The sequence below is a fragment of the Sorex araneus genome, chromosome 9, assembly GCF_027595985.1.
Source record: "Sorex araneus isolate mSorAra2 chromosome 9, mSorAra2.pri, whole genome shotgun sequence".
NCBI classification, from domain to species: domain Eukaryota; kingdom Metazoa; phylum Chordata; class Mammalia; order Eulipotyphla; family Soricidae; genus Sorex; species Sorex araneus.
In genome coordinates this window covers 25,500,562-25,527,472 of record NC_073310.1, presented here as the reverse complement: position 1 = coordinate 25,527,472, position 26,911 = coordinate 25,500,562, and the positions used below count along the sequence as shown (strand labels likewise).

General features: G+C 39.0%; 1 protein-coding gene across 1 annotated transcript in view; it reads left to right on the top strand.

The window, feature by feature from the left end:
* RYR2 (ryanodine receptor 2) overlaps positions 1 to 24,919 on the top strand; it is a 762,156-nt gene extending 737,237 nt beyond the window's left edge. Inside the window, exons 98-104 of the mRNA XM_055147039.1 lie at positions 893 to 1,039; positions 4,497 to 4,631; positions 16,829 to 16,985; positions 19,018 to 19,082; positions 21,360 to 21,460; positions 22,729 to 22,780; positions 23,407 to 24,919. Coding sequence (XP_055003014.1) covers positions 893 to 1,039; positions 4,497 to 4,631; positions 16,829 to 16,985; positions 19,018 to 19,082; positions 21,360 to 21,460; positions 22,729 to 22,780; positions 23,407 to 23,502 — 753 coding nt within the window. The 3' untranslated portion in view covers positions 23,503 to 24,919. The remainder of the gene's footprint in view (positions 1 to 892; positions 1,040 to 4,496; positions 4,632 to 16,828; positions 16,986 to 19,017; positions 19,083 to 21,359; positions 21,461 to 22,728; positions 22,781 to 23,406) is intronic.
* The last annotated feature ends 1,992 nt before the right edge of the window (positions 24,920 to 26,911 follow it).

Below are 26,911 nucleotides of genomic sequence, written 5' to 3'. Positions count from 1 at the left end.
GTAAAACAAGCCTTTCCATTTGTTTGTTTGTTTGTTTTGTTGGTGTCAGGGATCAAACCCAAGATATCATGCATGAGAGACAGGTCTGATCACAGTACTTTGTATTCTACTTTTCCCACCCCAAACTATATATGTTTTCTACTCAATGTAAAGCTAATCCTTGACGTTAATTGTAATTAAGTAACTTTTTGCTATGGATACCAATTGTAATATTATTTTTATCACCTTTCAATAGTATAAGAAAGTATTTGGGTTTTCTCACAGACTTATATTGATTCATATAAGTGAAGTTCCTGGTTAACGAGATGCTTCATATTAAGTCTTAAAAGTAGTAGATCTCAACAAACACTCAATTCGTGGGTAAATAATGGAAGTTGGAAGAGAGAAGTGGAGGGAAGGAAAGTTGGTTGGTTCTTAGTTAGACTATAATGCAAGAGTTATCAACTGGGCACTTTATTTCTCCAGGTGGTATTTTACACTGTCTAGAGACAATTCTGGTTGTCACAGCTGGAAGATAGGGGACTGATATTGGCATCTCATGAGCAGAGATCAAGAATGCTTCTAACCATTCTATAATACACAAGGCAGCTCCACAACAAAGAGTTCTCTAGTCCCAGCTATGAATTGTGTGAGTTTAAGAAATCTTGCAGTCAGATATTAATAAACTTTTCTCTGTGGGGGATAAAGAAAAAATAATACTATTCTGATATTAATGATATTAAACTAAATAAAATAAAATATAGAAACCAATGTAGCTATTATGATCTTTATCAATTGATAGTCTAAGAGAGAGCAAATGGAGTGATTAGGACAATGAAATCAGAATAGATTTTGACAATAGTCTTGAGTTCTGTTTCCTGATATGTTTATCTCTTCTGTTTCATCTTCTTAGTCCTTCCTCTACTTAGCCTGGTACATGACTATGTCCGTTCTTGGACACTATAACAACTTTTTTTTCGCTGCTCATCTTCTGGACATTGCTATGGGATTCAAGACCTTAAGAACTATCTTGTCATCAGTAACTCACAATGGCAAACAGGTAAATGTCTAAGTTTCTTATTCCTTAAAAAAACTACAATATTAACAAGATAAAAACCAAGTCTCAAAATAATATTACATAGTTTGAAAGATTTTTTTTGTGATTGCACATTTTTTCAGAAATCGTTATGGCAAAGAAAAAAAGTGCCTGCCTTAGGAAATGGGGGTGGCAAGCAGGGGAAGTGGGGGGCAGAAGGGGCATGGGGAATATTGGTGGTGGGAAATGTACACTGGTGGAAGGATTGGGTGTTGGGCATTGTAGGACTGAAACGAGATACAAGCTTTGTAACTGTATCTCACAGTGAGTCCATTTAAAAAATAAAAATAAATAAAACTTTAAAAATTCCTAAATGCACAGCTGATGCAACTTTACATTTATAAATACCTATCTAATTAGGGGATAAATTCTCAAAAAATAGAAATCATCATGGTTAATAGGTGTAGATCTATATTCAAGTATTGGCATCACTAATTAGCCATCTGACTTTGAGTTACTTATTTAGCACTTTTTAAATCTCAACTCCCTCATTTAAAACATAAAGATCTCATAAAATCATCTCCCTTGTGGGCTCTTGGAAAACTAAAGGAAAAACATAATTGTAGAGGTTTTAACACAGACATCCCCCTATAAACAATAATACAGGTAAAGTTAGCTATTATTTTTAATGCTAATAAAGTGTCTGTTTCATACAATGGAAACAATAGAATGTGTAATTGAGATCTATCATTTCCAATACATTAGTTGTCTTAGTATTAAACATTAGATGTTGCATTCTTCCCATAATGGATATTTTAAAAAAACATTCACGTGTACTTTAAAACTGAACAAAAGTTGGCCTTGAGTGATAGTACTGCAGGGAAAGTTGTTTGCCTTACATTCTGCTGACCCAGGTTCCATCCCGAGCACCCTATATGGTCACCAAGCCTGCCAAGAGTGAACCCTCAGTGCAGAATCAGGAGTGAGCTCTGAGCATCAGCAGGTCTGTCCTGCAAACCAATCGATCAATCAGTCAATCAGATTGAACACAATTAATGTTTCATACTTGACTGGCTTGATGCAAAATAATCAATTTATGTTCTAACAAAACTAATATGTAAATTAAAAATTTCAGCATTGAAAAATTTATTATAGAATATCTACTTACTGATTCATTGACTATCAAGTGTTCATTGAGAATGTAGTCTGTGTCAATAATTTAGATGAGTACAGTTCTTTTCCAGAATCTTATAATATAGCATATTTTTTACTTTGTGCCTCTCCAAAACCATTGAGCTGTATTCACAGTTAAATTCTACATTATTTTATTCATTTAATGCATGGTTCTTAAATATGATACTTTAGTTTCTGAATAAGTATGATATGAATTCAGTGACAAAAAAATTACTATTTGTACTTATTAGTCAGTAAATCAATTTGAACTCAAAGAACTGGAATTACTGAGTCTATTGTGTATTTTCACACTGCCTCCCCACCCCCTGTCTCAAAGGCCTTGTCTTACTTTCAATAATTTTCTCAGCCTTTATTTTTTGGGGGGTAGGGGGTAAAATATGATTTTTCTTTTGTATAAATACAAAAAGTTTATAATCCTCAGGATGAAACATCAGTGTTATCCCGTTGCTCATCTATTGGTTCGAGTGGGCACCAGTAACGTCTCTCATTGTGAGACTTATTTGTGACTCTTTTTGGCATATCCAAAATGCCTCAGGTAGCTTGCCAGGCTCTTCTGTCTGGGGAGGATACTCTCGGTACCTTGCCAGGCTCTCTGAGAGGTGCGGAGGAATCGAACACAGGTCGGCCAAGTGAAAGGTGAACTCCCTACCACTGTGCTATAGCTCCAGCCCAGGATGAAACATAGAAATTTTTAATGATAATATAACTATCAATGAATTAGGCTTTCTATAAAGTACTGTTTTCTCTAGATAATAGTATGCTTTTGTTTTGGGGTTATGCATGGCTGTGCTCAGGGCTTACTCCTAGCTCTGCACTCAGGGGTCTCTCCCAGAAGACCTTGAGATCACATGGGTTGCCAGGGCTAAATCCAGGATTGCATGGGTCTAAGCACACTGTCTGCCTGATCACCTCTCCAGACCCTCTCCAGATAATTGTATAGTGTTTCTTTTTTTTTTTTTAATTCTACACAGGTTCTATTTTTAAAATTTTTTTCTATTGTCACATTGGTTTACAATCAAGTAAAGATTTATATGTTTCAGAAGTAAAATGTCACCATGCCATACCTATTGCTAAGGTAACTCTGTATCATAGTACTGTAAAGTCGTGATTTTTTATTTTTGGGGCTATTCCCAGTGGTGCTCAAGTCTTACCCCTAGCAGTGAGCTCACTCCTGGAAGTGCTTCAGGGACCACATGGGTATATGTAAGGCAAACGCCTACCTGTTGTACTATGACTCTGGCCCCCAATATAAAGTGATTTTTGAAAGCTTACTATTTGTAACTTCAATGAGAAATAAAGTGATATATTGCAATAAGATGACTTAATGCATTTTAGATATATTATAATTTCTTATAATGTCAGAAATTCTTTTCACTTACAAATATCAGTTTAAGCTTACATATTCTATATATATGTACACACATATATGGTCATTTGGAATTAAAGTGCATAGAACTGAAAGAGTACCTTTAAAATTATTATATTTAATTATATAATGAGTAAGCATATAATTACATTCGACTTTTAAAATAACATTAGCAATTAGTTTTTGAAGTATTTTGTTTTGATGAATAATAACAACTAATAGTAACAAAATTTCTGTTTTGGCTTTCAAAATATTTATATTTGACATTATTAACAGCTTTGCATTTCTAGATTTGGGAGGCAATACAAATTTCTGCTTAGTTTTTGCTATAATTGAATGAAAATGATTTATAATTCACGCTCTCACTACCATAATAAAAATGAATTAGTTTTTTTATTAGGAATATAAATTATGTAAAAGGCATAGAATTTCTTAAAAGTATTTAATATAGTTTTTGCTGCTGATAAAAATGAACATTTTTTTAAAATTTATTCTTTTATTGAATCACTATGTGGAAAGTTACAAAGCTTTCAGGTTTAAGTCTCAGTTATACAATGCTCAAACACCATCCCTTGATAAAAATGAACATTTTAAGCAGCTTATTTATATTGTTAATAAATTTGGATGTGAAAATCAGAATTTACTCATATTCTAGCTCTAGTATGGATTTATTAACCAATTCTGTAATTGAGTTTTTGATAAAATAGTCTGACAACTTGAAAAAAGGAAAAAAATTATGAAAATAAATTTCTCAAACTAGTGGTTATGAAAGGTATATAAAGTGTGGTCTTAATTAGTTTCATCAATAAATATATGTAGTTGTAGATTCTCCCATTTTACACAAATATCAAAATTAACACTTTTATACATATGTATATTTCTTAATTTATAATATCTTTTCAATGTCACATTGCTTTACAGCTTGTATTAACTGTTGGCTTATTAGCTGTTGTTGTATACCTCTATACTGTTGTGGCATTTAATTTTTTCCGAAAATTCTACAACAAAAGTGAAGATGGTGATACACCAGATATGAAATGTGATGATATGCTAACAGTAAGTTCATACATTTTGATCTCATGAGTATAGTAGTTTTTTTCAATGTTTTTGCTTCTTCACTGTAATTATATATAGTATATAGTACAGAAATTAATGTGTATGATTAAATGTTGTGACTCTCAGAAGAACACAATATTTTTCAGTTTAAGTTTCCTCCCCATGCCTGTCTTTCAGTTGTTCTGTTGTTTCAACGTGTTGCACACATTCCTGTCTGTGGTTCGTGTATATTTTCAGCAGTGGTGTTGGCTGGGGGGTCAACATTAGGTTACAATGCTATACTCTATTTTGCAGTGCTCATAAAGGTTTGCATTCCTTAAGTTTGGTGTCTGCACATATGCTTTGCCTCATTTTCCATTCTTAGTTGAGCTCCTAAGTTGTAGTTATGGTGCTCACTCCAGCCTCACCAGATACCACATTTCTTTTTATTTATTTATTATTTTAATTTTGTTTTGTTTTCTTTTATTTATTTATTTTTGCTTTTGGGGTCACACCTGGCTATGCTCAGGGGTTACTCCTGGCTCTGTACTGAGGAATCACTCCTGGCAGTGCTCAGAGGACCATATGGGATGCTGGGAATCGAACCTCAGTCAGCTGCGTGCAAGGCAAATGCCCTACACACTGTGCTATATCTCTGGCCTCTGATACCACACTTCTTTACTGAATCACTTGCACATCTTTGTAGTAACAACGCTTGTCAAAGGGTTGTACATACTACTTATATCTGGGTTCAGTGTGGATGAAAATTGCTTGCAATGCTGGGAATTGCACCCAGTGGGGCTGCATGAACTCAAGCTATAGAGTTCCAAGATCACACTTGGCACTTGTGATGCGCTGGGCATTTGAACCCAGGACCATATATGTGCAAGGCAGGCACTCTAAGCCACTGTTCTAATCTTCCACACCACATATCAAATTTTCACTTTTAGTGAAACAAAAGATCATTATATGGTGGGGCATATCAGACTGTGCTCAAGGCTTACTCCTGACTCTGCACTCAGGGAACACTCCTGGTGGGGCTTTGGGGTTTGGGCTTTTGTGGTTCCAAAAGTTTACCCTAGTCACTGTGTGAACGGCAAGTGCCCCACCCATTATATCATTGCTCTGACCCACAAATTTCATTTCTGCTGAATTCGTTTTTATGTCTGCTGCACCAATCCTGATCATAGGAGTATACTTCAGTAAAGTACTTAATACTGGAAGAATTAATGCTAATACTTCAGACTATTGTTTTAATATTTTAGGACAGCATATAGAATTACTTCCAGATCCAGGGAGGTCTTTTTTGAGGGGGAGGGGTATGGACAGCTGGCTATGCTCAGAACTTACTCTTGGCTCTGTGCTAAGGAATCACTCCTTGCATACTCAGAGACCATATGAGATGCCAAGAATAGAACCCAGGTCAGGCACATACAAGGCAAATGTCCTACCTATATACTATTGCTCCAGCCTGACATTTTGAATGCTTACTTATTTCCTTTCCTTATAGGCTTTAACTGAATTAACTAAAGTTTAATACTATCTCTTAGTGAAACTGTTAGACCAGGAATGTAGCTGAGTTGTAGAGTGCATGCCTTGTATGCATGAGACACTAGACCCCAGAACTACAAAAGCAAAACAAAACTAAAGTCAAGCACCAGTAATAACATCGTGCAACCTGGCCCTAGAACAGAAAAAATTTCAGTGAGAACCGCAGCCAAGTGTGCAGGCACCAAAACCTCCTATGTCATTCCTGGTGAGTCCCATAGCAGTATGTGTGTGTATGTGTGTGTGTGTGTGTGTGTTTGTGTTTGTAAGGGGCCGGGAGGTGAACTGAGCACCACAGCTAGTCATGAATGTGACCTCCAGTCATTGTAACAAATGTGAAGCCTTGGGTTTGATACCTGGCACTGAAAAAAACATGAGGGATAAGAAACAGGTCAAAGGGCTGGAGTGAATGCCCAGCGTGCACAAGACCCTGAGTTCGAGGTCACTGGTAACATAACCTTTCAAGTACACTTAATCTTTCAAGTATAACAGATTGTAGACTTGGTGCTTGATGGTTGAGAATTTAAAGAGAAAGACAAAGAGATAAACAACTTAGCTTTGTTTTATGTTAATTATCCTGACTTAAATTACCTTTTACATCTTAATTGTAAAATGAATATATATTAAAACTTTTGTGTTTTTTCAGTGAAATATCCCTCTATGGTATTGAATAATTTGAAATAAACAAACATGAAGTATTATATTGTAGGGTAAAATTATATAAAATATGTACTTCTGACAGGTAAGAGATGAATCTTCCAATGAGCTGCAAATTAAGAAATCTACATACTAGGTCACTTTTGTAACTAAAAGATGTTGACATGAAAATAAAATATTCTAAATGATTAATAAGAGAAAACTACTAATATAAAGATTTATAATTAAGTTTTTAAACTAGAGAATAGCAAGTTTGTGGAATAGAATAATTATAAATGGGCTCTAATATATAGACATTGGAAATATGATAAAGGTGACATTTGAAATCATGCAATTAAAAATTCAAAACTTGGTTTAAGGGAAATTGTTTAAGATGGATACTAACCAAATTTATTAAATAAAAATAAATTCTGACTGGAACAAATACTTCAATGAGTAAAAAATGGGAAATGAAGAAGGAAGGAAGGAAGGAAGGAAGGAAGGAAGGAAGGAAGGAAGGAAGGAAGGAAGGAAGGAAGGAAGGAAGGAAGGAAGGAAGGAAGGAAGGAAGGGAGGGAGGGAGGAAGGCTATGTTGATTTAGAAAAAGATACAAATTATATGAACTAGGGAAAAAATGCAAGATCCTGAACCCTATAATAATTGGATCCTAAATATGTATCTCCTGTCCCTCTCTCTCAGACACACACACATACTCACACACACACACACACACACACACACACACTCATGCATTCACACGCATGCACACACCAGAATGCACATGCTAGCCAGTTAAAAATACATCTACTATTTTCCTGAAAGGACAGATGAACTGTTAACAACAAGGGCTCCTTGATCTGTGGTAGGACTACAGATAATAGAGAGTGAAATTTTATGCAACAAGAGACCAATTGGTCACTAGGTGTAAAGTCCATCAGAGTGGTTAATCCTGCATTCCATATCCTACCTGTTATGGTCATGTGTGGAGTGCCCGCTAATGACCTTCCATCTCCTCTTCTGTGAGTTGCCTTTAATCTCTTTTTAGCCTCTTTTTGACCCTAAAGGCTTGAATAGTGGCTGGACAGAGGCTGGAGTCATAATGGAGTTCAGGAGGGGACTGCATGATACAGAGATGTAGCAATGACTACTAATCATGTGCAGTTGTGTGTTCAGTGACTCCTTGGAGATTCAGTCACATTCTACAAGTGGCTCCCACTCCCAGAGGTTGTGATGCTCAGTGTCTTGTCTTATTCCAGCCCAGCAGGAAGTAGTCATGATTTCAGATAGTGATCTTCAGTGGCCTCTGTTACCCAGTGAGAACAGCACATGGTTTAGATTACTGCTCCTACCATTGAAACAACCCTGCAATATTCTGACCTCTCTTTCTCTTATGAGTCATATTTGGTCTTATTCAAGTTATCCTAATAGTATCTGTAGGTGTGTTACATTAAATCTCATTCTCAGAGTTCCCATGGCCTGTGTTTGTCAAGGTACTTAATAAGAGAATATGCCATAGATCATTGAAATAAGAGATAGATTAAGAATTCAGTTTTCATCACCAATTGATATTCTTAAGTATCACTGTATCACTTTCATCCTGTTGCTCATCACTTGCTCAAGCGGGCACCAGTAACATCTCCAATGTGAAACTTGTTGTTACTGTTTTTGGCATATCAAATATGCCACAGGGAGCTTGCCAGGCTCTGCCTTGCGGGCAGTATACTCTTGGTAGCTTGCTGGGCTCTCCAAGAGGCATGGAGCAATCGAACCCAGGTTAGCCGCATGCAAGGCAAACGTCCTACCCTCTATGCTATCGCTCCAGATTTTATTAAGTAGTGTGAGATATGCATAGAGAAGGTAGAGACTTTGGCCTCACGTTAGGATAAAGCAATAAGGCACCACTTGTGTTTTCAGTTACAGGCTAGGGACTGAGAGGGAACCTAGATTTTATTGAGCTGGAAGAATTTCTATCCTTATGGATGAAAACTAACTATGAACAATCTCTGCCCATAACATAATCTTGCTTTTGACTTGGGCAGTGAAGTTTGGGCATCAAAGCTATACATTTTGGGTTTTCTTCTTTTGCAAGAGAAAACTCAATGTCAAGAGAAAAATTCCAATTCCATACCTGCAAATCAATAAATGTAATATACTACACCAATGAAAGGAAGGGCATATACATTATATTGTCAATAGATGCTGAGAAAGCATTTGACAAGAGTCAGCGCCAATTTATGATGAAAACTCTCAATAAAATTGACGCTTTGCTGAAATCCCCATCAGAAGTCAGCAAAAAAAAAAAAAATGCAGCATGCTTTGAAAAGTGGAAAAACACTGTTATTTTATATTAGTGGACACGGTTGAGCTTGTGCTTCAGAACTGGGCTCAGAACAAAGTCAAGAGCTTCGTTTGATAGAATATCTGATGGGGGTTGGAGCATTTGCAGGCAGCTACGAGGAGAGTTACAGAGGCAGAAATTCCAACGCATTTCATTTTGTAAAGCAGGGTCTGGACCCAAGGACATGAGCACATTTGGCACATGTTCTCAGGTTACCCAGGTTACAAAGCAAGACTCTGAGCAGCTCAAGGACATCCTGAATGCACTCCATCGTAACATTATGTTACCCAGACTCAGCTGCCCCTTGGCGTCCTCTGCTTTCTGGCATTAACCTTCTTGAAGCTAGCCCGTGTGAAAAGTGGATGTACAGGGTTCTCTTTTTCTCATTAGAAGAAATATGCCCTAGTTTAATAAAGATCATACACTATAAATTCACAGCTAATAATCACACCTAACAGAGAAAAATGTATAGCTTTTTAAAATCAGAAACACAGGGTCAGAGTGATACTACAAAGCATAGGGCGTTTGCCTTGCATGCAGCCAACCCAGGTTAGATCTTTGATATCCCATATGGTCCCCTGAGCCTCACCAGGAGTGATCCCTGAGCTCAGAGCCAGGAGTAAGCCCTGGGCATCACTGAGTGTGGGGCCTCCCAAAAACAAACAGAATAAGAAACAGAGCAAAGTTGTCTACTCTTACCGTTCTGTTTAAGTTAGTAATAGAAATCTTAGTTCACAAAATTATTAGCAAGAAAATTATAGCAAGAAAGAGAGAAATTGAGCATGGAAAAGAAATGAAACTATTATTACTTACAGATAACATGAATATAAATATATACATATGTCTCTATATTTGTATAGATATAATTCATATATCTAGATCTAGATTTGTATAATCCTAAAGATTCTATTCTAAATCATTAAAAACAAGTAAATGACTCTTTTAAAGCATCAGATTGCAAAATCCAAGCACAAATATCTGTTTTATATTCATATAATAATTCCCCCCAAAAAAAGAAATTAAGAAAACAACCCAATTATAATGGAATCACAAAAAATTAAATTTTATGAATAAATTTAATAATGCAGGTGAAAACTCTAGAAACAAAAAAACTGCAAGATGGCCAGAGAGATGTCTCTGAGGGCTGGAGCACATGCTTCGTGTAGGTTCAGGCCCTAGCACTGCATGGTCCTCTATATACTGCCCGAAGGATTCCCTGAGCACTGCTGAGTACAGAAAAAAGAAAAAAGCTACCAGATAATTTTATAAAATCTAGGTTAAGAACAGGTTAATCTAGGAGGCAAAAAGGCAATTTCATGTCCATGGTTAGGAACCTAGTCAAAATGTTTAGTTGTGCTGAAAATAATATAAATTTACACAATTATTTATCAAAGTGCCAGTGAAATATCTTAAAGAAAATAGAACAAATAACACTGATGTTTATATGGAATCCTCAGAGAACCCAGAGAGCTAAAGCCATCCTGAGGAACAAAAGGCTTGTCGGCGCCTTTAAGGCATCAACTGCATCTCAGAACTTACAGCAGGTGGCACTGTCGCTGCAGTGTGGCTGCAGTTTTGCAGGCTGAATTCACACTTCTTGCTTTACTTACTTTCTTATTTATGTATTTAGAATTTAGGATGGTGCTGTGAGCCTGAGGATCTAATTAAACTCGCAGCATCCTGATAGAATTGGCACCTCCTCTCAACTGTATGGTGGAGAAAGTGAAAAATTATCCAAAGTTCAAAAGTCAAGGGCAAAAAGATGAATTATAGCAAGATAACCAGGCAGATAGACTTGGCTTTTGTATAGGGACATTTACCTCCAGAAGTTGAATCGATCTCAAATGCACAGCAGCGTTGCCAGGAGAAAGCATAAGCTCTCAGGTCTCACAGATGAACCCTAGATCCCTTCAATCAAAAACCTTAGAGAAGGTACCAAGATCTGCGCATTTTGATAAAAAGCTTTCTAAGTAGTTTAGATAAATGCACTCCTTGGGAAATAATCAGCTTAAGTAATTATTCTGAATCACTTAATTTCCCCTAGTTTACCAATAAACAATCAAACTTCAGTCTCTCCTCTGTCCCCCTCCCTCCTTCATTCCTCCTTCTTTCTTCCCTCCCTCCCTTTTTTCCTTCCTTCCCCCCTCTCCTCCATCCTTCCTTCCTTCCTTCCTTCCTTCCTTCCTTCCTTCCTTCCTTCCTTCCTTCCTTCCTTCCTTCCTTCCTTCCTTCCCTCCCTCCCTCCCTCCCTCCCTCCCTTCTTCCTTCCTTCCTTCCTTCCTTCCTTCCTTCTTCCTTCCTTCCTTCCTTCCTTCCTTCCTTCCTTCCTTCCTTCCTTCCTTCCCTCCTTCTTTTCCTTCCCTCTCTCCCTCCCTCCCTCCCTCCCTCCCTCCCTCCCTTCCTTCCTTCCTTCCTTCCTTCCTTCCTTCCTTCCTTCCTTCCTTCCTTCCTTCCTTCCTTCCTTCCTTCTTTTCCTTCCCTTTCTCCCTCTCTCCCTCCCTACCTCTCTTCCTTCTTTCCTTCCTTCCTTCCTTCCTTCCTTCCTTCCTTCCTTCCTTCCTTCCTTCCTTCCTTCCTTCCTTCCTTCCTTCCTTCCTTCTGAAGAAGCCTCAGTTTCCCCTTGACAGCTGCTGCTTTTTTGACTGCCCACATCCTACATTTCTGACTTCCTGCAAATTCCTGGGCTTTCCTGATAAATAACAAATTAATAGTGGTTCAACATAAAATTCTGCCCCCAATGTTTAGGCTCACTGGGAGGCTAAGTTAGTTGGCAATACCTAAGGCTGATGGTCAGATGAGCATCTGTTTGATCCTTTCATTTGCTGATTAACATAATTATCAATCTATAAGAAAATGCAAAGATCCCAATTTTCATTTAAAAACCATCCCCTCACCACACACAAACCTCTTATCTTTAATTTACCTGTCTTCTTTGTAACACAAAGACCCAGTTTTCCAATACTCATCCTCCCCCCCAAGAAGCCATTATTTAAACTTAGTCCTGTACTAAGTACCTCCCCACTTGAGGTGTTCCTTTTCCTTTCTCTTCTATTTTTCAATAAACTTTTCTACTTTCTAACTTTGAGTCTGAGCATTTTTTATCAAATACTTTCATTCTTGAAAATATTGAAGAACTTGGGAAACATGGACCAACACAGAGACCCATAGACATTATTCCTCCCTCCCTCCCTTCCTCTAATCCTCCCTCCTTCCCTTCCTTTCTTCTTCCCTCCCTCCCTGCGTCCCTCCCTCCTTCCCTCCCTTCCTTCCTCTCTTGCTGACCCCCTTTTTTACCTTCAATGTTAAGCTCTTTACCAGAAACTGAGCCTTTCAAAGGCAACATAAGCCCAAGAATAAATCAGTTTAATAACTATGGGGCGAACCCATGAAATATGAAATCTCCAGAATTAACATTTTCCCAATGTTTGTAGAACCTGGCATTGTTTGTGATACTTTTTTCCTCAATTTTCAGATTCTCTGAACAAAATATAACCTTTTGTTTCTGATAATTACTTCTTTGCATTCTTTGACTCTCATTATTGGGTTTAATCTTATTCTATGAAAGGGGAGGCAGATGAAAAGATTTACATATTCAGGAGCAGAACAATAATTTGATAGCTGAAAACCTGACAGCCCCACATTAGTAGATACTTACCACCTCATATTCCAGTACAGCAGTTCTGTCTAATTTCTGGGGCTAACCAGATAGTGAAGGATAAAATTGGGAAAGCAGGTATTAAAATCCTGCTGATGAGCTTGCACTTTAAGCCCCAGTTCTCCCTTGATTTCTTTCTCTTCTTTGGGGGGAGGGGTCACACCCAGCGATGCACAGGGGTTACTCCTGACTTTGCACTCAGAAATTACTCCTGGCGGTGCACAGGGGGCCATATGGGATGCTGGGAATCGAACCCGGGTCAGCATGTGCAAGGCAAACACCCTACCCGCTGTACTATTGCTCTAACCCCCTTCCTTGATTTCTTACTTGCCTTCTCTGTCTTTGCTTGCTTGCTTGCTTGCTTTTTCAAGTTTGGGTTCTCTCTTGAGCATGGATTCCTTTCTTTTCCATCTCCCTCCTCATCTTTCTAAGTCAGTTTCATTCAAGAAAAACTATCTTGTTCCACTAATTAAGCACTGTAGCACTATCATCCTGTTGTTCATCGATTTGCTTGAGTGGGCACCGGTAATGTCTCCATTGTGAGACTTGTTGTTGCTGTTTTTGGCATGTCAAATACGCCACAGGTAGCTTGCCAGGCTTTGCTGTGCAGGCGGGATACTCTCGATAGCTTGCCGGCCTATCCAAGAGGGACAGAGGAATTGAACCCGGATCAGCCGTGTGCAAGGCAAATGCCCTACCTGCTGTGCTATCACTCCAATCCCACTAATTAAAGTTAAATAAAATCCTTGCAGGTGAACTATGCATTTATTAATTTGAAATTTGGTAATTCTATTGAGAATAAAGTATTAAGTACACAAAAGTCTACCAGTCTTTGTAGCATCACTATAAATATGTGATTGAGATATGGTGGAATGCCTTCAGCAAGAATCTTAGACCTAACATAGATATACAACTTAGAGGTAGAGATCACCTACTTTGCATTATTCAGATCCTATGTTTTTTGTTTGTTTTCCAGTTATGTTTTGGGAGGCACACCTGGCTTGCCCAGGGCTTACTCCTGGCTCTGTGCTCTGGGATCATTCCTGTGTGGTTGAATGACCATATATGGTGCTGGGAATCAAACCTAGGTCAACTATGAGCATGGCAAATAACTTAACCTTCTAAACTGTCTACTCCCTGGGGCCTGTGGTTATGACAGCAGAACTTAGAGCTACTCCGAAGGGCCAGGAGAAATTAGTATAGGATTTAAGGCCTCTTGCATCCTACCAACAACAGTTAAAATCCTAGGTATGTCATATGATCCCCCATACACCATCAGACCCCCAAACCATTTTTTAAGTGATAGTCTTCATTTATTTATTATCGGATTCAGTAAAGAGTACCAAGAACAGAATGCTGAAGTTTCCAGAAGCCCTGGATGTCCAATCAGGATTAGATTCTACCAGTCTAGTCAGGCAGTACAGAAGGACTTTCCTGCCCCTTCTGTGAGAGCTTAGCAGGGAGACAGACAGTAAACTCTGAGATAGACCTAGCAAAACTGCCTCATGGCATTCTATTCACTGTGTGCAATGCTAACAAACTTTCTCTTCTTCCTTTTTTCCTTTTCCCTCCTCCTTCCCTTAGTTTTGCGGTAGGCATCGATGCTGTTGTCCACATGCCTTGTCTGTGATGCTCACCCACTCAACTTCCCTGAGACTTTCTGCTTTTCTTTTTCTTCAGTTGCAGTGCTGATACACATGCTGGCCAAGGTTGTGGGTCACATTCTTAGCTGAGGCACACAATTGTGGTTGTTACTTACAGACATGCTCCCCAAATGTCACAATGGCCAGCCTTTTAACTTTTCACTCTTTTTTCATCCCTTGAGGGACTTTTATGAACTTATCATGAACTGGACAATATCTTAAACACAGATCATAAAACAGTCATTTAGCTTCTTACAATAGAGCTAATTCTGATGGAGTGAAATAGAATACTTTTTAACAATCAAATAGAAGTGAATTGAAGTTTCAAGTCCAGAATTCACCAAAGAACCCTAAGGTGTAAATGGAAAAATTATTTTAAATAATTCACATGAAGAAGATAATTACATGTGAAAGCAGGAAAGCTCTCCAGGGGAGAGAATTAAGATAACAACAACCAAAAAAAAAAAAAGAAAAAGGCAAAAAGCCTAGTTTCAGGGCATTAGTTCATGAAAAGCTAGAGAGATAAGGGAAAACTGAACAAGGAGGCTGAGAATAAATGGCCAAAAATCTAGTAGAAAAGAACCAGGGGCTTAGAGTGATGAGCAGTGAAAAAACAAAAACGCAAAAAAACCAAAGGGCTTTGCCTCCAAAATAATGGCAGACAGTAAATAGATGAGTCCTGACTGATAGGTGAATCCACAGACTCCATTAGCATGTCCGGACCAGTTTAAAGAAGCCTTGTGGAGGAAGATTTATTTTTTGTCTTCTATAGGAATTGGATAGTGATGATAAATGGATAATGGTAAGAGAGAATATTATGAAAGAAGAATATATGAGCAAAGATCTGGAAGGAGGAATCATTTATTTGGAGGAGTCATAGATAAAGTGGAGAATGTTCTTGGAAGCACTGATCCATCTACTTAGAGAAGTGAAATTTGGCTACATTAGAGAACCTGAGGTAGATGTATGGATTTGTGTCAAATAAAGATGAAACTGATGCCCACGCTGTGACTGTCAAAAGATGATGATTTATCTCACTAGAGGACAGTTGGTGATATTGCAGACAACTTGGATATTCAGTCCAATGGTGTGCTATTGCCACTAGCTAATGGAAGGGGGGAGATTATGCTAAAATATCCCACAAAGCAAAGAATGAGCCCCCAACTAGGAATTATCGAGTCCCAAGTGTCAGTGCTGGTGAGTGCTTCTGCGCCTAAGAAGGGCCCACATAGTTCATCTCTGAAATCTCCTTTTCTTCAGTGGCCACTCGTGGCTGTGTTTATTGTTGATTGCAAGCTTTACGGCTCTAGAGAAGAACTGCTACATTCTTGCACCTCGTCTGCCTTTTTTAATTTATTTTAAATATTAAAATAGAAAAAAAATTTTATACAGGCCACACCCAGTAGCACTGGGGTGACTTAGGGTTTGGGCATTACCCGGGCCATACCCTGTATACCCTGAGTATGATCCTCACAGTGCTGGAGATCAAACTCAGGACTTCACATGTGCAAGGCATGAACTCTCACTTGAGCTCCTTTTCCCATCATGGCAGTGGGGTGGAGGGGACAACCACACCATCATCCTTGTATAGTTATGAAGGGAGGGTGTGTCTTATTAAGTCTTTTTTTTTTTCTAGTTTAATTTCTGGTTGTTGTTGTTGTTGTTTTTAATTTTGCTAATTCTGAAGAGAAGGAGAGTCTTATTAAGTCTTTTTCTAGCTTAATTTATGTTTTGTTTTGTGTTTTGTATTTTTGGTTTTTGTGCCATACCCAGTGATGCTTAGGGGCTACTTCTGGCTCTGCACTCAGGAATTACTCCTGGAGGTGCCCAGAGGAACAGAGGAATGCCGGGGATCAAACCTGGGTCTGTCGTGTGCAGGACAGGTGTCCTACCTGGTGTACTATTGCTGTACTATTGCTCTGTCCATTTAGCTTTATTTCTAAGATTGCATGTTGCTATGTATTGGGTTTTTACTTCACCTACCTTGTGACTATTCTGTAAAAATATTGACCAATGAAATTAAACATAGTTTTGTGAACTTTAATATAATCTTAATATATAATATTAATATAATATATAATATTAATTGTATAATATATAAGTAATACATATAATATATAATACATTATGTTAATATATAATCTTTGGCCAGATGCTATCAAGATGTTCCTTATTTTCTGCACAATATAGGTGCTAAGTAGTTTTGTTTAAATAATAGTCAAGTAAAAGAGCTAGGTGTTTGTATCACAATTAAAAATATTAAAATAAAAAAGGACAATGTGAAATATAAAGATTCTCACCATTTTCTGAATACAGGAACTGGAGTGAGATCTTGGTTTGTTCAATGTGGGCATAGGCCATGTTCCTCCAGCAAGTGATACTATTTCTCTCTTCTAGTGCTATATGTTCCACATGTACGTTGGAGTACGTGCCGGCGGGGGTATTGGTGATGAAATTGAAGACCCAGCTGGTGATGAGTATGAGATTTATAGAATCATCTTTGACATCACCTTCTTCTTCTTTGTAATTGTCATTCTCTTGGCCATCATACAAGGTAAGAATCATCCTCACTAATGCTCAAGAAAAGCATGCATTTGAATCACGAGCAATTGTGATTAACATTAAAGAATCCCAAGTAATTTCTGGAACAGCAGAACAGAACATATTTCCTCAGCACATTCTCATTTGAAAACTGTATCACCATATCATTGCCATCCTATTGTTCATCGATTTGCTTGAGTGGGCACCAGTAATGTCTCCATTTGTCCTAGCCCTGAGATTTTAGCAGCATCTCTTTACCCGTCCTTCCCAACGGTGCCTCATTGGGGGCTCTTTCAGGGTCAGGGAAATGAAACCCATCATTGTTACTGTTTTTGGCAAATCGAACACGCCATGGGGAGCTTGCCAGGCTCTGCCATGTGGGCAGGATATTCTCATTAGCTTGCTAGGTTCACCAAGAGGGAGAATTAGACAATAAGAGGTTGCTTCTGGGTTTTATAGTCTCTGGATGTTGGACATTGATGGGACTACATGGCACCAGGGTCAGTTTCTGGGTATGACTGACTAGCTACTTGAAAATGGGGCATCTGGGTGGAGGAGGCTTGGAGATCTCAGCCCCGGGTCCCGTACTCCTGGGTTCCTCTTCCAGTTCCTTCATGTGTGAGGCTTGTCCAATCATGTGGAGAGTGGTCTTGAGCATGGCTGGGCTGGGTTCCAGAAGTTCTTCGGCTGCCAGGGCTCTGCTTGAGGCGGGGAGGGAAACTCAACCTACCCCGCTCCAAGGGGCCCCGGTGAAGAGAGTCAGATACGGGGGCAAGAGACTCTGGAAACTACAGAAAGGGAAACAGATGTAATGGAAGATAATTCTCTTTGGCCTTGGATTTTATATTTTTGTTTTGGGGCCACACCTGGTGATGGTCATGTTTAAGGGATCACATAGTGATGCTCTGCGCTCAGTGATCACTCCTAGAGGGGCTCAGGAGACTATATGAAGTTCTGTGGATTGAAGCTGGGTCTGATATATGCAAGGCAAGTGCTCTATAGCTCTACTATTGCTCCGACCCTGTTGACTTTTTTTTTATTGATTTAATGGAAAGAGGACTTTTTCTTGGGTTTGATTTCTAATCATTGGCACTTATACAAGGTTGGATTGGTAAGTCTTTTGACCTCTTTCAATCTATCAAATGAAAATTATAGTGAAAATTGTATATGAAAATGACTCATGATATTTTTAACAAACTTCGACTTGTTTCCGACCTTGAAACAAATGTCTGTAAATTCAATAACTTTAGGCAAAATAGACTTACTAGGAACTAGTAAAGTAACAATCTGAGGTAAGTCTCTCACAGTTAGTATGATGATTTTTTTTTTCTACAAGTTAGTCTCTGAAAGTATTAGTGGAGTTTTTGGTATCAGATAATCATCAATTTCCAGGGTTCTTTCTTAGCACGAAGTAGGTAGTAACACACCATCTACATCTGTCAAGTTAGTTGAAGGTCTTTCCTGCTCTGTGACTTTATTTGAAATTCCTTTTTAGGGATTTCTAACCCCGAGAAGCGTATCCCCAAGTTGTTTGTTTTTGAAGGGACATTGGTGAGCAGAAATTGAATCACAACTAGGGAACTCAGGCTCTGTGCATTCAAGGCAAGCAACTTAAATGCAGTGTCCAAGACAAATGCAGTGCATAATGTGCTTGCCTTGCATGCAACTCTGTTCTGATCCCCTGCGCCACAGAAAGTCCGCTGGGCTTGGTCACAAGCAATCCTTGAGCACAGAGACAGGACTAAGTTCTGAGAACTTCTGACTTTGGTCCCCCCAAAACAAACAAAGGCAAGTATCTTATGTCCTGTACTGTCTTTCGTGCACCAGGAACTACACATATTTCTACACCCAGGAGAGAACACCACTTCCCTTTGTGGAAATATTAAGCGTGAGCTCACAACTTTAAAACTTTTACTATGTTTGGAGCATTTCTTAACGTAGACATTGGTTTACCCTCTTTTAGAAGGATTAGCTAAGAGGCTATGGATTTAACAACGATTCTCAGTTTGCTAAGGGTAAAATTGTATCTGTGTGTTTCACCCTAGGTTTGATTATTGATGCTTTTGGAGAACTAAGAGACCAACAGGAACAAGTCAAAGAAGACATGGAGGTAAAGTGTCTTTATTTTTAACTCTTTTTGTTGTTGTTGTTGTTGTTACTATTGTTGTTTGTTGCTGCTCATTTAGTTCCTTATCAAGAAATTCTGAACATAGGAGAAGGGGAAGAAGGGCATAAGCAATGTGCAGTGTTACTGGCCTGCCTTCAATTCAAGATTTGCCTATAACTTAGAAGTGTGGGAAACTGGGATAATGGTATACTTATGGTACCAATATGGCACCACCTACCCCCCTCAGGGAGGAGGGCAGAGTATATCCATTCAAAATTGCATATTCCATAGCACATAAGTTACTGGCAATTATAGAGCAGTGTAATGAGCCTTTGATTGGAGTAAACTCTGAACACTGAAATCTTTTGATCTGGTATCTTATTTGTTCTTGGATAATTAAGCGAGTTTTTAAAAAATAAAAGGGGTCTGGAGAGATAGTATAGTGGGTAGGGTGCCTGCTTGCACACAGCCGACCCAGGTTTAATCCTCAACACCCCATATAGTGCCCGAGTTACTGCCATAAGTAACCCCTGCATGAGCCAGGAGTGAGCTCTGAGCACAGCTAGATATGTTCCAAAATAAATAAATAGTGATAAAGTTGAGGACTGAAGATTGCAGATATGCGGGTTTAAGAGAAAAAGAGCAAGTCCATTTAGGCAAATCCTTTCCTTGCCCCAACCCAATCCAACTCCTGTCTGGATCCACACTACTATTCGCTGTGGCTAGTGATACAGACACGAGAAAGTCTATGGGCAGGAAAAAAGGTTGTCATCTTCACCTAGGCAGGAAATTGTGGCAGGTTCGTTTGCCAAAGATTGAGCCCAAGCCTTACGCATGCAAGGCCTATTCTTTTGCTGCTACCTCATCCCAGAGAGGACTTGTAGAGATTTATACTAGAGTCCATTTCACTGACTGAGAAAGTTTTGTGAGTTCTCAGGTATATTAGAATGTGGGGCTAAAATTGGTATGCAAAGAAAACATTGACTGGTAATATATCATAAAGAAATTTACTTCATAATAAATCTTCACAAATTTTCACGACCCATACATTCATTGGTGTTCAGCTATATGGAGTCACAGCCATGGTGTAGGAAGCTCAGACATAAAGGAAGAGCAGATTCATGGTTCATAGGTAAGGCTGTTAAGCATGAGTCAGTTTCATTAAAAGAGAGGTGTAAATAACTGAATGCCGAATGTGTGCTATCTGCTGTCAGCACTTGATCAATGGGGCAGAGAGAAATTCATAGTCTTGATCATCTTGCTCAAGGCTCTAGAATCTAGGGCATCGTAAACCTGTCTCATGATATTAAAAGCTCGATTAGCAGGCAGTATGCCATCTAGAGTCACCTAGGTTCGATAATTACACTCATCTTAGTTTACATTAAAAGTTCTAACAATAAATGGAAGGTGCAGGGCCGGAGCAATAGTACAGCACGTAGGGCGTTTGCCTTGCATGCGGCTGGCCCAGATTCAATCCCCGGCATCCCATATGGTCCCCCAAGCACCGCCAGGAGTATTCCCTGAGTGCAGAGCCAGGTCACACCCTGAGTGGAGCTAGGTGTGACCCCCAAAAGCAAAAAAGCAAAAAGGAAGCTGTGTTTCTTCTTGGGTTTTGTGTATCAGGCCTGCAGATGGTAGACCTAAGTGGATGATACTCTACTGTGCAGGTTATATTAAGAAAGATGTTGGAGTTCCAGGTATCTCACTCCCAGTGCACACAGAATCCCAGAATCCCAAAACTTATCTTTTGGCTTATTCTGTGCCTAGCACAGAGCCTGGAATATGCCAGACCCCTCTAAATCAGTGACTGAGAACAAGCACGTGGCATTTGATTTTGTCCTTCTCAAAGGACAATGATCTGCATTTCCTCCCCCAGGTCATCATACATTTTTTCAAGTAGGGATCAAGTTTGGGTTTCACTGGAGGACAAATTTAATTCAGCCTCCTTTACTTTAGCCTTAAATAAAATAAGAATAATCCTTAAGACGAAACATTCTCAGACTAGGGGGGAAAAAAAAGGAAATGACGCTGCTTTTCCATCATGAGCCTGCATTTTCATTTCTGCCTGTGTTTCTGATACCTGTACCATGTAAAAAGACAGTAAAATAAAGTTGGGATAAGGGTTCAACCCATGTTCCTGTGCTTTGCACAGCCTCTTGCGATGACTTTACTTGTTTGTATAAACAAAATAGTGACTCCTATTGAGTCACGGTTTCCTTTAGTTTTCTTCTTCTGAAGTCTAACATTTTGATATTTTGCCTATTTTTTTCTCTTTTCTAGACCAAGTGCTTCATCTGTGGGATTGGCAATGATTACTTTGACACAGTTCCTCATGGCTTTGAAACCCACACTTTACAGGAGCACAACTTGGCCAATTACCTGTGAGTGTCCCTGTCGCTGACTCTCCCTGGGGCCCAGTCCCCTACTGTCCCTTGGTTTCTGCAGGTTGGAGAAATAGTAAAGAGATCAGTTTCTTTGTCTTGCAAACTGAGCTGAAGGCTTCATACACCTCGTCTAGAGAATGACCATGGCCAGTCAGTTCTGTGTAGAAGTCACAGCACGTCACTTGTTGACACCTTTTAGAACACGAGTTGGAGACATGGCAAGCACAGTACATGTTCAACCTTTCAGAGAGCCTTGGCCGTGATGGTAATTCAGTTTCCAATTGGAAAACTCCAGCTGTTTCCTAGAGATTTGTGAATCTCTGTTTTCTTTTCTGAGGACACACTAATGTCTTGAGGCTCTATTTGAAACACTGCTAAAGACTGTGCTTCTGGGGCTGGAATGAGAGCACAGTGGGTAGGGCGTTTTCCGTGCATGTGGCCGGCCGACCTGGGTTCAAGTCTCAGTATCCCATACGGTCTCCTGAGCACCTCCAGGAGTAATTCCTGAGTGCATGAGCCAGGAGTAACCCCTGTGCATCACCGGGAGTGACCCCCAAAAGCAAAAAACAAAACAAAACCAAAAAAGAACATGCGTCTAAGGCCAGAAAGTTAGTGCAACAGGCAACACACTTGTGGCTGACCATGGTTAGATCGCCAGCATTCCATTTAGTTCTCCAGGCTTACCAGGCATGATCCCTGAGCTTAGAGCCAGGAGTAAGCCCCGAACACCCCCCTCCCTCATCCATCACCTCCCACCCCCGGCACAACGACCACACTCCTAAAACGTACATAGAAATATGACTGTTATTTGGGTAACTTGGGATTAGCCAATACTGCAGTTAGTAAAATATTTCCTTTTTTGTCGACTTCATTTTATTATCAAATGGAAGAGATGAAAAATAACATCATATAAAAAATGTGGGTTTGGGACATTATAGATATGGGGTAAGTTAGTTCATCTTTTTAATTCTTGGTTTTCCAAGTGGAAAATTGCAGTTCCTACCTATCCGTGAATAAGTGTGGACACAGTTGCAGGTGGGATCTGGCAACAGTCAGGCATAGAGCAACTCCACAGAGCTGTAGCTTGATCTGTGCACATATTTGTATTCCTTTGAAAAAAATATTTTAAAAGAAGCTCTCTGTCCCCGTGGCATATTTTCCCTCACGATTCTGATTACATTCTTTACTGACATTGTGTTGTTTTAGTCTAGAGAAAAGTATCCATTAATGCTGACATTTTCATACAATCATTTATGTATCCATAGGTTTTTTCTGATGTACCTTATAAATAAAGATGAAACAGAACACACAGGACAGGTAGGTAAACAATTACTTTATGACATCTTTTGGAACAAAGCATAAGTATTAAACATTAAAGAACAGAATTACTTTTTTTAGCTATTAGGCACAGCATCTGAATAGACACTTTGTTTCTTGGATAAGTGCAAAGCAACTTTAAATTTTTTTTTGTAAAATTGAAATTATAATTGCACAGAAAATAGTTCTTCTGAGCTCAAAATATAAGCTTGGATTTTGATAACTGTAACATGTTTCTTAATCAGATATCAGAGATTTCAAATGAATTTCAAGCCACAGTCAGTGAAAATAAATTCTGGATAGAAAGTGTGAAAGGGTCCGTTGTATGATATTGCATGGAAACTAATCTTTTGGTGAGGTTCTCAATGTGGCATATACAGACGCCAAATTATATAACTAAAATATAGACCACAAATAGGGTTTGCATCTTTGTTATATTATGATCAAGTTAAAGACTTTATCATGAGAAATTATCAAGTCTGGTATAGTTAGAAGCTAAATGAATTTGTTTTTCTAATTTTCATATTCAGGGGTGATTTAAAAATCTGAAATTCTCGTTTACATTTTCTGGTAGCACAGACTTAGAGGAAACACACCATGTTAATAGATTTCTTTTACTTTTGCAGGAATCTTATGTCTGGAAAATGTATCAAGAACGGTGTTGGGAATTTTTCCCAGCAGGGGATTGCTTCAGGAAGCAGTATGAAGACCAGCTAAATTAGACTCAAACTCAGATCACCTATGACAACTAAAATCAGTCTCTCCGTCGCTTCTCTCTCTCTCTCTCTTTCTCTCTCTCTCTCACTTTTTCTCTCATTCCCTTCTCTCCCTCCCTCTTCTCTCTCTCTCTCTGTCTCTCTCTCTCTTTCTCTCTCTTTCCTTCCGTGGAAATATCCTGCAGATTTTGTGAACTGAGTTCTGTGTTTTCTGGGAGCATTGAAGCTGTGTATCTAAAGACCAGACTGCCAACTGCTTCTGCTTCCACCCCCTGTGTATTTTCCTTTGAGAATAAAGACTGAAGAATAATCTACCTTCCTAGACAGACAAAATAGGAATTCTGCAAAGGAAGCCATTCTAGACCCTAGCATAAAGCAGTCCTTTCCTTCTAGGAATTCTGAAAGTTTCGTTGAGCTCCAGGACATTCACTGAGAAGCGTGGCAGCCACACTCATCCGGCCTCTTTATTTCACCATCCTGAAAGGAACTCTCTGATTAATGGTCACCGAGCACTGTAGCACTTAACAGATTGCAGTGGACACCAGTTACGAAGGGAAATAGTGCCTTACTATATGTTGGGTTGAGCTATGCAGAAGATATGTGCATGAAAATAAGCATCTTTATTTTCTTTATGTCTGCCTTTTTTTTTCCTTAGCTAGATTGATTTTGTGAGTTTTTTTTTCCTTTACTCTTCTCTTGGTGGGGGAGGGTAAGAAAAGGAGTTTGTGTACACCTTTTATAACATGACAGGTGGCCTGTCTCAGATTAAGAGGAGACTTTTCTCATTCCGCTAAATTCACATTTACCCTCCCCATGTGCTCCTGCTCTTATTTGGATAATGCTCTGATGCAACACTGCAACTTTATGAAATCTTTGTATGAAAACAAAAAAAGACTGCAAAAAATTCACTTTCAACAGAAATAATTCATTGCATGTTTATTATGCAAGTTTAAACGAACAAAGAAAACCTTCAGAAGCAAGTTGATCAATGTGAGAGAACTTTCATGATAATTATCTCCATAGTAATAAAGTGTCGTGGGCTTAATTGTATATTTGGAGCCAGTGTCATCCACCAAAAGTGTGATCCATATGAACTTGACAGTAGTTTTGGGTTTCTCTCTTTTGTTTGGCCACCTGTGATCAGTCATTGACTAAGGACTTCTTGTCAGGCCATTTTTTAATATCAAAGCTGAAGCAATATCCATTCAGGGATTTCATCAGTTGCATCAAAAACCACGGATGTTATCAATCACTCCATTTTGGGTCCTTTTAAATGTAATGCTGATCTTTACAAATAAAAATGTCAGATTCAGAATGGAAGCAAGGTCATTTTGCAAACATTGGAGCTCTTTTATTACAAATCTGCTTGTTAATTTTAGAATTGTAAAACTGCTCTGATTAAACTATTTAACTAACTTCTTTACTTTCTTTTGTCTCCATAACACATGATGAAATATGGTATTTTAGGATCTAGGATAATTTAAGTACTGCCTAAGTATTCTAATACACAAACACCAGATTTCCTCCTAGCGAAACGAGCTCACTGAATCTAGAACTGTGGAATCTCAGCATTATCAAGCAATTTAATATTTATTTATTGAATTGCCATGAATCACAAAGTTACAAAGTAAGACATGATTAAGTTACAGGTGTTCAATGTTATAAAGCAGTTTGAATCAGTTAGCCTAACTCAGGTCATGTTTATGTCTGGGGTCACCCAAATTTCTTGAAATTCCCAGTAACAGAAAGATCATTATTTCCTAAATAATTTACTTTTTATACAACTATAAATTTGGAAAGTTAGTCATTTCCCAGGGCAAATTCACTTCCCCATAATAATAGTCACCCATTTCCTATATTAATATGAGAGAGAATAGGTACACTAGTAAGTGGTATATTAAACAGTCAAAAGTGAATTGAGCACTTGCTAAGTGCCAGGACTTTTTATTTTGCAGCTTATAGACACAGACTGTAGAACTTACAATGTGTGTTTGTCTTTTGATATCTTCTGAGTTTGGGAAAAGGGATCTGTTTGGCCACACCCCGAGCTGTGTCTGCCATAAATATGATCTTAGATTTTGAAAATTTGAAAACAATAGATCAGGTCCATAAAACAAAGAGCATGCTTACCTTTGCCTTGAAACCCTGCAGGGAGAGCAGACAGTGGAGAGGAATAGATATTTTTGCACGTCATATGTGATAGGTTCAGGTTCTTTAAGTCAAACCAAGTTGGAATGAAACAGCGCAGGTGAGAAGTGAGAGAACACTTCTCAGGTCCTAGTGACTAGGCAGATTTTTGTAGTCTCTCCTGGCTACTTATTCTTATCTTTAGAGCCCTGGGAGATGACAGAGATGATCAGGGAGAAAGCAATAATGATTTGGAGCCTGGAGCAATAGTACAACAGGTAGGACCCTTGCCCTTTACCCACCCGAGCCCTGCCAGGAGTGATCCCTAAGTGCAGAGCCAGGGGCAAACTGTGAGAATCACTGAATGAGGCCCTAACCACCTCCCTACCCCCACCCCCCACAGCAAAAAGAACACAATTCTGGGAAGAAGGCTTCCTTCCACCACTGCGCTCTTTCTGATCTTGCCATTGGGCCAGAGAGGACATCTCTTTGTTCTCACTACCTCCAAAAAGGAAGAGATGACTTTTCTCTATCACTATTATTAATATTCCCAGAAAGTCACATGAATCTCATACCAAAGTGACTCTTCATTTCACTGATTCAATTTAGGGTTGCAGCACTGTCCTTTTGCTGGAGCTGGCAACAATAATATCTTCATTGCGAGACTTGTTACTGTTTTTGGCATATTGAATATGCCACGGGGAGCTTGCCAAGTTTTGCTGTGCGGGTGGGATACTATCAGTAGCTTGCCAGGCTCTCTGAGAGGGATGGAGGAATCGAACCTGGGTCGGCCACTTGCAAGGCAAATGCCCTACCGGCTGTGCTATGGCTCCAGCCCCTTCCAATGAGAGTTAGCACAATTATACTGAAGATGTGGAATCCTTTCAGAATAATTATACAAATATTCAAAGTGTCAAAGCATGTTATTATGTATCCACATGAACAGTTTTCTGCTGTTTATTTCATCTAGACGTCTTCTTTCCTTTCCTCCAGAAAACATCTCTTGATCCTAATTCATTAGCAAGCTAGAATTAGGGATGGAGAAATAGGATAACGGGTAAGGCACACAGCTGGTGAGGGTTCAGTCCCCAGCACCACATATGGTTTCCTGAGCTCCATTAGGAGTGATGAGCACTTAATCATGAGCAAGCCCTGAGAACCACCAGGTGTGGCCCAAATACCAAAAGAAAAAAAAAGAAAAAAATGGAAGCTTTAAACGTTTTCTAAAGAGAACCTACTCTTCCAGACTTATAATCACAATTAGATTAGGAGACATTTTGTTATTCAC